The sequence below is a fragment of the Grammomys surdaster genome, unplaced genomic scaffold (genome assembly GCF_004785775.1).
Source record: "Grammomys surdaster isolate TR1022 unplaced genomic scaffold, NIH_TR_1.0 361, whole genome shotgun sequence".
Lineage (NCBI taxonomy): Eukaryota > Metazoa > Chordata > Mammalia > Rodentia > Muridae > Grammomys > Grammomys surdaster.
The window spans coordinates 388,446-399,200 of NW_021604780.1; the positions used below are offsets into that span (position 1 = coordinate 388,446).

Here is a 10,755-nt window from a genome sequence, read left to right on the forward strand (position 1 = left end):
TATGTATGTATGTATGTATGTATGTATGTATGTATGTATGTATGTATCTGTCTGTCTGTCTGTCTGTCTGTCTATCTTTTTTTCTTTCCCTCTCCCTCTCTCTTTCCTCCTCTCTCTTTTTCTCTGTGTGTATGTGTCTGTCTCTCTGTCCATTTTTACCTCTCTCTCTCTCCCTCTACCTCTCTCTCTGTGTGTATATGTCTGTGTCTCTATCTGTCTCTACTTCTCTCTCTCTTCCTCTTCCCTCCATCTCCTCCCATATACCCATATAAACATATTTAGACCCACACATCGTTATATGTCTGTCATTCCAGCAAGCCATTCCTTTGATGTACCAACTTTGAAGCCAATATCTGTAAGGAAATAGTTTTGATGAGTGGCTCTGGAGACAAAAAATGAAATGAGACATTCTCATTATCATCCAGGAGCTCTGAATCTAATCTGAGAACATGTAACAACTAGCTATATTAATCCAGAACAGCATCCATGAGTTTCACAAGACAGGAACCAAAGTGCACATTAAAGAAATTTGGATGCAGGAAATCCCACTAGGTTTCAGGCAGAGGTGACACCTGATCTGGGCTTTGAAGTATCACTAGAATTTTAACAATTAAAGTCTTGGGTTGTGGAGCTTACTCAGGAAAAAAACTAGGAGACTGTGTGGACAAGATATGTAGTTGCACATGACAGAAAACAAGAAAAAATGAAGTGATGCCACATCTAGGCTGGAGTGGAATTATAGAGAAGGTTCTGAATTCCAAAGGTCCCAGAACATGCATAAGTACCTTGGATGACTAACTGGACTATAGCAACATTGCTTATCTATTAATATATATTTAATCTTCTATTCTATTCCCTTGGGCTCACCCAAACTTCTTTTCTGTATGCATGCTATGTCATATAATACAGGAGGTCACTCATGCAGAAGCAGCTCTCAACTCTCCCATGTGCAGTCAGAAGCCATGGAGACTTTTTGAGTAGGAAATCAATCTTCTCACAGTTTTCTTTAGGAAAGTCAACCTGACAGGGTTGAGTACAGCAGATGGGAGGAACAACAGAAGGAAGTGAGAGCACAGATGCCGTCGGTGGTGTTGCAGGGGCTGGTGGGATGGCTCAGCAGTTTAGAGCACTTGCTGCTCTCACAGAGGACCCAGGCTTTATGCTCAGCTTCCACATGGTGGTTCAGGACCATTGGTAACTTATTACTCCCCATCCAGGATATCTGATGCCTTCTCCTAGCCTCCGTAAGTATGAGGCATGCACTTGTCACTCATCTGTACATGCAGGTAAAACACTCAAACACATAAGGTAATTCTTTTAAATAGGTAAGTTTTTAAGAAAAGAGGTACTGCAATGACCTGGCTGAAATACATGAAAATGAAGTCAGACTCCGGTAATGGCACAAGGGGAATGGACTTGGAAAGAGTGTGTGTGTGCGTGTGGCAGGTACTGCAAAGGAACTAATTACACTGAATGAAGGGACAAGAACCAGTTCCAGGTCACTGAGAGGTCAAAGCTGAGTTTTGGAATAGTGTCGTTGGCATTAGCAGAAATGGCAGTCAGGAAGAGGATCCCAACTAAGGAGGAGCCAGAGAGGCTGAACTTGAGATCTTCTGACCAGGCACTAATAATTGTTGAAGATAATGGAGTATCATGTGCCTGAGAGTGGAGGTGGGGTTTGGCTGAGTGGCCTGGCCACAGCATGCCTACACAAATCTCCAGAGGACTCCATATCCATCACCGAGGGACTCTCCACAACCTGCTTGTTGTTGTCCTGTTCATAACAGCCAGACATCAGAACTAGCCTAGATGTCTACCAGCAAAAGAATGGATAATGAAAATATGACCTATATGAACAACAGAATTTACTCGGCTGTAAAGAAAAATGACATTATAAAATCTACAGAAAAATCGATGAATCTGGAAAATATTACATTACATGAGGTGAACCAGACTCAAAAAGACAAAAAAAAAGTTATACATTCTCTCTCATACACAGATCCAAACTTTCAGTGTTTGTGTGTATGAAATGAGGGATTATGAGGTTGGTTGTAGGCTGTGAAACCAGATCAGAGATCTCAAGATGGAAATAAAAAGTGTTGAGAGACACATGAGAGGAAAGCAAAAGTTCTCACATGACATGGGAGCAGGGAGGAGGGGAGGGAGCACACACAAGAAGGACAGGGATGAGGGAGAAAAGAGAGAAACAAAGAACAATAAAAATCAATTTTGTTTGAAAAAAGCAAGGTGTGGTGACGCACGCCTTTATTCCCAGCACTCGGAAGGCAGAGGCAGGTGGATCTCTGAGGATGAGGCCAGCCTGGTCTACAGTGTGAGTTATAGGACAGCCAGGGCTACATAGTGAAACCCTGTGTCAAATAAAAGAAAAAAAATCATAATGAAACTTAATTCTTTATATGCCAATTACAAGTGATAAAAGATAAATTTACTCAGACATATCTAGCCCGCTGTTTTTCTCCCCAATAGACATCTTGTGTCTGCTCTGGGGGACTTCACACTGGTAGGCTTGCCACAAATCTTCTTAAGTCACCTTTTGGATTTGTTGGTTTTATTTGTTTTTGTTGTTGCTTGTTTGTTTGTTTGTTTTCTCACCATACTCTATTAGAGTTTGTTTAGCTAAACTTATTGTTGTGTTTTGTCTTTTGAGACAGGGTCTCTCTACCTAGCCCTAGCTGTTCTGGAACTCACTGTGTAGACCAGGCTGGCCTTGGGGATCAAAAGGATAGACCACCACAGCCAGGCACTAAACTTTTATTTTAATACCTGTTTTTTTTTTTTTTCAGAAACATTTCATCCTGATAGTTTCCATTTGGTGCTATCTCAAAACTGTAGTTTAAACTGGTACTTGTCAGTTAAAATAGAACAAAAAGATAATGCAAACAAGCTTTTAAAATAAAAGGATGAACAGCAAGGTCATTAGCAGAGATTCAGTTGAATCAAAATAGGGAACAAGAGGTATCAAAATAAAATCACAATGTAGGAATTAGCCTCAAGAAGAGAGGGTAAAAATCTTCAGAGAGCTGAGTTGAAGAAGTTCATAAAGGAGCAGACAACTATGCTCAGGATCTCGGAGGAAGCAAGTTCACAGGCAAGAGTCAGGAACCCAAACAGAACAGAGTTCAGGGCAGAAGGAAGGCCAGTGCAGGTTCTTTGCAGAAATTAAAGGTGAAGGGAGGAAGGATTCCCTTAGGACAAAGTGCTTGCTGGTAGAAGACAATCAAATGGTGGAAGACACCATCAGAGACAGTGAAGATGGTGATACCATCAGAGACAGTGAAGATGGTGACACCTGGAAAGGAGATGAAGAGACTTTGATGCTGTGTCCTGGGAAGAAGCAGAGGATGTGAGCAGACAGGCAGGCTGAGGAAATGATACTATAGATACAGAGAGGGACATGAAGTGGAAACATAAGGGTTCTTTGGAAAGTCAGTTGTGTCAGATGGTGTTTTGCTGGGGCAGACACGTGAAGGAGTGTTTACCTGAAGTGGACACAGGTGAAAGGATGTTCTGCTAAAGCAAGCATGTGAAAAGACACATGATGAAGAATTCTTCACTAGCGACACACATGTATTGGTCTGCCTTACATTGTGTAGTTGAGCTGCATTTGTTGGGACTCCATGTAGAGAAATGCACCAAAAATCTTCTGGTGGTGTGCTGGCAGCTCAGGCAGATCGGCAGAGTGATGTCAGCTGAGACAGACTTACATGCTGAGACAAGACACATGGTGAGGCCAGACCCGGGAAAACATGTGGTGATTGGGAGGAGTATAGATAGGACTCAACAGACAGTGCCAGAGGCGGAGGCTGAGCTTGCTTACATAGCTCGCTGGTCTCGAGGCTTCGCTGACGAGGCTTCATTGAGAGAGGCACAGCTGAGAACTTTTCCTGGTGTTCCTGGTAATCCTGCTCTATCCTGCTGACTTGTGCTGATTCTGCTGAGGCCTGGCTGATCCTGCTAGGTCATGCCATCACTGATGCTATAGCAAACTGGATTGCTGGTATATCCATGAAGTGTTTGCAAGTAGATCAAGCTGCCGCTACTGACCTGTAAACTGAATTACTGATTTCCTGACAACACAGATGAGATTTGCTCCAAAGAACCTTTCTAAATAGGTCCACTCCCCCCATATCCTTTCTTTTCCACTACCTCTGGTGGCTGGTGGGCTAGAAGGGAGGTTAAAGCATTTAAAACTCACCATTAAAAGTAGGCTTTGAAAATTTAAAGCTACAGAGACAGGCAGAGAATGCAGCCGAGACTCAGAGACTTGGAACAGAAAAGAAACACGGAGAGCTGAATAGCTGCCACAGTAAATGTAACAAATCAACCATGTGCTGGGTTCTTTTAATCTGGACTAAGCAGAGATTGGTTGTGAGTTCCCAACAGAGCCCACTCCTGACTCTACACATGCAAGTCTGTTCCTGATTCTGGGAAGGCTTACTGAATCCCTAGAACTGAAAGGGGTTAAATGCTATCAGCATTTTCCAGACAGCACCAAGTGGGTTTCCAAATCAGGATTCTATTCTCTTGGCTGCTATTATGCACAGCAGTTATTGGGGCAGCACTTCTTCAAATGGTTTCCAGAAGCTTCTGTGATTTGATGACACTCCAACACCATGAAAGCGCAAGCCAGCGATGACTCACAGCGAACCGTTGTTGGTGGTGGTGAGTGCTTGCTGAGGGCGTGGATGCTCAAAGCCTGGGACCAGATGCCAGGCTGTTCTGAGAGAGACACAACAGGGACAGGGTCTGGTTTCTGCCATGCCCTCTGGTTCCACCTCCTGTCCTTAGCTTCCTGCTTCCCTGGATGCCTAAAGCCTTCACAGTGACTCGTTCTGGGTCACAGCTGAGCCAGACATACACAATTGCTTTTCATCTCAGGATCTGTCTAGAAAAAAAATGAGAATTATAAAAGCACTTCAGGATTAAGCCTGGCCCTTACTCCCCAATCTCTCCTACTTTCTGAGACCTGACCTCAAGAATCAGAAAAACATCACGATAAGCACTAAAGAACCTTTCTTTCCTTCCTGTTCTCTACCGCATCCTTCATCTTATCCAGAATTTTCAAGCACTGACTGGATCCTTGGTCCATAGACCTTCACGTGCGCCTGGACAAAGGCAGATTCCTAGAACTCACTATTTATGAATGCCACCTTTTATATGTAGTTTGTTAATCCTTTGAGAATTTCATACTACATTGGATATGTTTTTATTATACCCACCCCTACTCCTCCCACTGACACCTCTAAGATCCACCTCTACTCCTCCCACTGACTCCTCTGAGATCCTCCCCTATTCCTCCCACCCCTCTACAACACAGTGTTCTTTTGTTTGATGACCTACTAAGTCCAGCTTGTGTTCCCTATATATTCACGGGTGTAGGACCATTCACCAAAGTATGGTAGACCTACTGGGGACCACACCTTTAACAAAAACTGACTCTTACTCCCCAACAAGCCAACAGCTGTCCATACCTCCTTAGCTGTGGAGCCCATCTCTGCAGTTCTGTAATATTAACTGGCTTGATCCTATGCAGATCTTGTGTAAGCAACCACGACTACTGAATTAGTGACTCTTGTAATGTCTGAAGAGCAGTGTTTTACTCTAGTGCACCCCAACATCTGACTCTTACACTCTGTCTTCTTTCACAGTAGTCCCTGAGTCTCAGGGAGTATATCGCCCCCATTTTTAATCCAAATTTAGACAGATGCATTCCCTATTACAAACCCTACTCTGCCACTGTGTCTAACGGTCAGCTACCGCATTTTCTCTGTCTGTGTCTCACCTGTCTCCTGCTCCTCGGGCTTTCTGTCTCCTCCTGGTCTTTTCATTCCTGCCCCTGCCAACCCCTTCATTTCCGTTGCTCCCACGTGACTTGCCTCACCAGCCATCACCCTGTTCCCTTTCCTTCAGCAGCCTCTCCCTTCCCACTATTGACTTCTCTCTTCTTGCCCTCCTCAGCCCATTAGCTATGATGTCTTCAAGCTGTTCATGAGGGCATACCTGGAGGTGGACCTTCCTCAGCCACTGAGCACACACCTCTTCCTGGCCTTCAGCCAGAAGCCCAGACAAGAGACACCTGACCACCCAAAGGAGGGGGCCAGCAGTAGTGAGCCCAATGTCTCAGGTACAAGGTCCAGCTTTCCCCAAGATGGTTGAACAGCTGTAACCCTTGGCAATGGGCACAGGCAGCACACTAAAGGGCCACCTGAGTAACTTCCTTAAGGAAGAAGCAGAAGGGAGGCTAAGGGGTAAGGACTCCTCTCCTTCTAGATTCTCACTGGAACTTGTGTCTGGTGAGCCCTTCAGCAAGAGGAATAAAGAGGGGGCAATTCTGTCACGAGGGTCAGAGAATAGAATGGGGCAAGAGGGGCCACATGCTAACATGTGGCAGAAAAATAAGAGCCTTTCAAGAAGGCGTCAGTCCATGGTTAGAGCACTTTTGGCACACATCCCAGCTAGACTAATCAGGGACTGTCAGAGGAGAAAATGTCATGGCCAGGGTCTTCCTGGAGTTTCAGAGACCATGAGCCAATCTGACAATAATCCTGGGTTACAAATGCAACCTACACAGACCAGAGCCCACGGGAAGGTTTCCTACCGCCCCTCTAAGAGTCTGGGGGACACGGACTGGCCTTTACTCTTCTTTTTGTTCCCTAGATTATAATGCGGACAATGCTGCCAAAGCAGATGAGGCCTGTGCTCCAGACACAGGTAAGACACTGGGATGTGAAATTTCGGGGAGGAGTAACTACATGCCCAGCTTCTGTTTATCCATATAATTGAGAGAGTCTGGCTCTGTAAAGGTTCTTATCTCCCTTGGCCTGGAACAGAATAGATCAAGACTGGGAACAGGTTGCCAGATGTTTACTCCCGACAACTTGCTTGCTAGAGGGCGGGGAGCCTTCTCCAGAGGCCTGGGCATGGGAGTGTGTTTGCCAAGATCTGGCTCTCAGGCATAAGCAGGCATGATTCTGTATTTTACCAGTGGATGGCTGGAGAGAGTAGGGCAGGTGTGTAAGAGTATGTCCTGACTGAACAACAAAAAATGGAAATGGGGGACTGGCGGTTATGTTCCAGCAGTTAAGAGCACTGGCTGCTCCTGCTACGGACCCTTGTTAGAATCCTAGCACCTAGAATGGCAGCTCACAATGGTCTAGGACTTTCTGGTTCCCTTTTCTTGCCCATATAAGCAGGTACCAGGCATACATGCAGGGGGAAAAAACACATAAGATTAAGTTTAATTTCAGTTTAAGAAAAAGAAATGTGAACATCAGTTTTTAACAAGTTAGAGGGTTTCTAATCATTGCCAAAGGGAGCCAGCAAACGTTGGTTTTGAGGAGCTGTTTGCTAGGTACCTGCTTATTTCCTTTTCCTCTGACCTTCACATTTATGATGCTTCACACACAGAGCAAAAGAGACTTGTGGGCTGAGGACACAGTCCAGACTTGTGCAACCTCAAATCCCTGATCTTTGACCTGCACACAGTGAGGGAGCGAGGAGCAAACCAGGTAGTTTGCACCATGCAAAGGTGCCACGTCAGCTTGCGGTGCACCTGCTGTAGTACCTATGGTTCACTGACCCAACTCTGATGCAGCAGGTCTGCAATCTTCCCTGACACACGTATAAATGAGAAGCTACTTCCCGGGGCTCTGGACAGAGCTGGGTATCGGAAAAAGCAGTGCTCACTATTCTTGACATTTGCTCTCATGTCCCGTAAAGATGCCCTGTTTGATCCCCACCTAAACCGGATCAGGCAATAGAACATATCGGTTAAGATTCTGGCCCTCATTCCCAGCTCTGTCACTACCTACAGCAGAAAGCTGTGGGCGTGTTTGGGCAATGCCTGTGTTTTGCTGTTCCCTCTGGAGAACAGGATGATAATAAGCATTGTTATGCCAGTTGAATGAGTTAGCAGGCATCTAAAGGCTTGGAACAGTGCCTGGCCCCATAGTAAATGCTCAATAATATTAACAATAATATTAACAATTGGAGCAGTGGTTCTCAACCTTCCTAATGCTGCCACCCCTTAATACAGTTCTTCGTGTTGTGGTCACACACACACACGCTATAATTTTTATTGCTACTTCATAACTGTAATTTTGCTACAGTTATGAATTGTAATATAAATATTGTGTTCTCCGATGGTCTTAGGAGATCCCAGTGAACTGGTCGCTCGATCCCCAAAGGGGTCACGACCCACATGCTGAGAATCTGTTCTTCGCCCAGACTCTCCGTGAGTCTGAAGCCTCAGTCTCCTGCTAGAGCAGCTTGGTGTCCTGTTCTAATGGACTTGTGGACTCTGCACTTTGCTCTTGAGGTTTCAAATATAAAGACTCAGAGTCAGATCTTGTTTACTCCATGAGAGCTGGTTGTTGAAACAATTTATACACACACAAGCAAATCCCAGCTCTTGGGATGAACGCTGAGGATAGAGAATGTGGTTCCATTACATTTGTCAATTATGCATCAGACAAAGTGGATAAGAGTCTCTACAGCTGAATGAGAACAGGAACAATTTCAGCAGAGACTAGGCTGGGAGCCTCTTCAGTGGACACGAGCTACAACCCCGATTGCTCTCTTTTCTGGTCCCAAGAGGGAAACAAGAAGCCTTATAAAGCTTTCAGTGTTTGGCAGAAGGACTGGTAAATAAGTTAGTTTGGGTTTGTTGTTGTTGTTTTTAAATTCACTGTGGAGTCAGATGCTGTGGTCCTAACTTTCCAGGAGGCAGAGATGAGAGGATCATGTGAGTTCAAGGCCAGCCTAGGCAACATGAAGGCTCCACCTGAAGAGGGAGGGAATACAGAGATGGCTCCTGCCGTTAAGAGCACCTGCTGCTCTTCCAGAGGAACTACGGTCACTTCTACCACCACATCAGGTGGCTGTACCCAGGCTCCAGGGGATCAGAGGCAGGAATGGGCATACACGCTCACGAGCACATATTCAAGTACAGACATGCACACTATACATAATTAAAAATAATCAAAGTAAATTTTTTAAGAGGCAGGGGAGAGGGAGAAGAACTGGAAAGAGACAACAGGAGAGCATGGGAGACTGGGGCGAGGGAAAAGAGAAAAGTAACATTACACATGGGAATCAGAGCCTTCAGAAATGGAAGGCTGTCAAGGCAGCCTATGGAGCTCAGAATCCAGACCTTCCAGATGCTGTTGGTGGCAGCTGTAGGGCAAGACTCTTCAAAGTCGTGGGATCACTCCCTCCTGCCAGCTCTGCATCAGCTCAGCTAGTCCAAGGTAGATATCACTCTGCTGGTGGATAATAAATGTAAGGCATAGGTAAGTCTTAACATCTCATAGGGCGTATAACAGAACAAATTCTAACAGGAAAAATCCTCCCAGCAGGAAGGAGAGGGCAAGGCTTTGAGATTTTTAAATGCCCAGCAAGGAAGCATGCAGCCCCAATTTCTTACCCAGGTATTTGGAACTTCCAGAGGAATGTTCGAGTTGCAGTCCATGCCTTAAGGCCGAAAATAATGTGGATGGAGTTTGTTTTAGTGGCTGAAGAGTGAGTGAGCATCAAGGAAGAACTTTACAGAGGGGAGGTCACGTGACAGTACTGAGGGTCACGTGACAGTACTGGAGCTGGATGGTCATGGCTCTCCCCATTCACAACAGCTCTGTCATTATGCATCTCAGAGAAACGCCCATAGACTTCCTCCTGGAGAACTGATTTGTCATTCACCACTTTGCCTGCTTATGGTGAAGAAAAACACCAGACCCTGCAGGTTAAATCATGAAAGGCAATTATCTAATTTTGGGCCCAGGGAGATATTTAAACTTTTTCTTTTTCATTTTTTTTTTAAACTGGAGATTTAAAGAAGAATAATCCGTTTTCTGATAGGTCTCCATTAACAGATGGCTTAATTAATGCCCCTGTTTACCAAAAAATAAGAATTAGGACCAGCTAGATGCTTCATAGAAAGTCCCTTCCTACAAGAGCCAAGTCTGGCCAACTGTGGGAAATCCCAGCCTTTTCCTATTGTTCAAGTAGAAGCCTGAAGACACTAGGTTCTGATTGCTATGGCCTCCACCAACTATGCCTTCTGGACTCAGCTGTACACAGCCCATTGACATGGCCTCCACCAATCACAGCACTGTCTACAGCCCATTGACGTGGCCTCCACCAATCACAGCACTTTCTACAGCCCATTGACATGGCCTCCACCAATCACAGCACTGTCTACAGCTACAGGTAGCACAGCCCACCTGAGCTGAGCTCCCTCTCCCCAGAATAGGGCAGAAAAAAGACTCTGTCACACAATGCAAGTATTGACTCAAAGCCCCCCAGAGTCACCGCCATTATGTCAGCTCAGGATATGAAAAGGAAGAATTTTGGCCCTTGGGGTTTTATTTCATTTCTTAATTCGTTGAGATTTTCCACCAATGCACAATATTGAATATTTGAAAGAAATACCTTGGTTTTTTGTTTTGTTTTGCTTGCTTTCCCAGTTATAAAAGTACTATACTCACACTGTAGATAATTTGAAGATTAACTTTCAAATCCCCCCAAAAGAGAGAAACAATAAACTATAAAGATAACAAAGATTGGTGGTTGCCTGAGTCAGGGATGAAGAGATGAATAGCTGAGCACAGAGCAACTGAGGGGTGGTAAGATCCCCCTGCACAGAGCAACTGAGGGGTGCTGAGATCCCCCTGTACAGAGCAACTGAGGGGTGGTGAGATCCCCCTGCACAGAGCAACTGAGGGGTGGTGAGATCCC

At 45.1% G+C, this 10,755-nt stretch overlaps 1 protein-coding gene across 2 annotated transcripts in view; it reads left to right on the top strand.

The window, feature by feature from the left end:
• Dgkg (diacylglycerol kinase gamma) overlaps positions 1-10,755 on the top strand; it is a 148,553-nt gene that overhangs the window by 18,439 nt on the left and 119,359 nt on the right. For both annotated transcript variants that reach the window (XM_028779685.1, XM_028779686.1), the window contains exons 3-4: positions 5,980-6,145; positions 6,679-6,732. In XM_028779685.1, the coding sequence (XP_028635518.1) occupies positions 5,980-6,145; positions 6,679-6,732 (220 nt within the window). The remainder of the gene's footprint in view (positions 1-5,979; positions 6,146-6,678; positions 6,733-10,755) is intronic.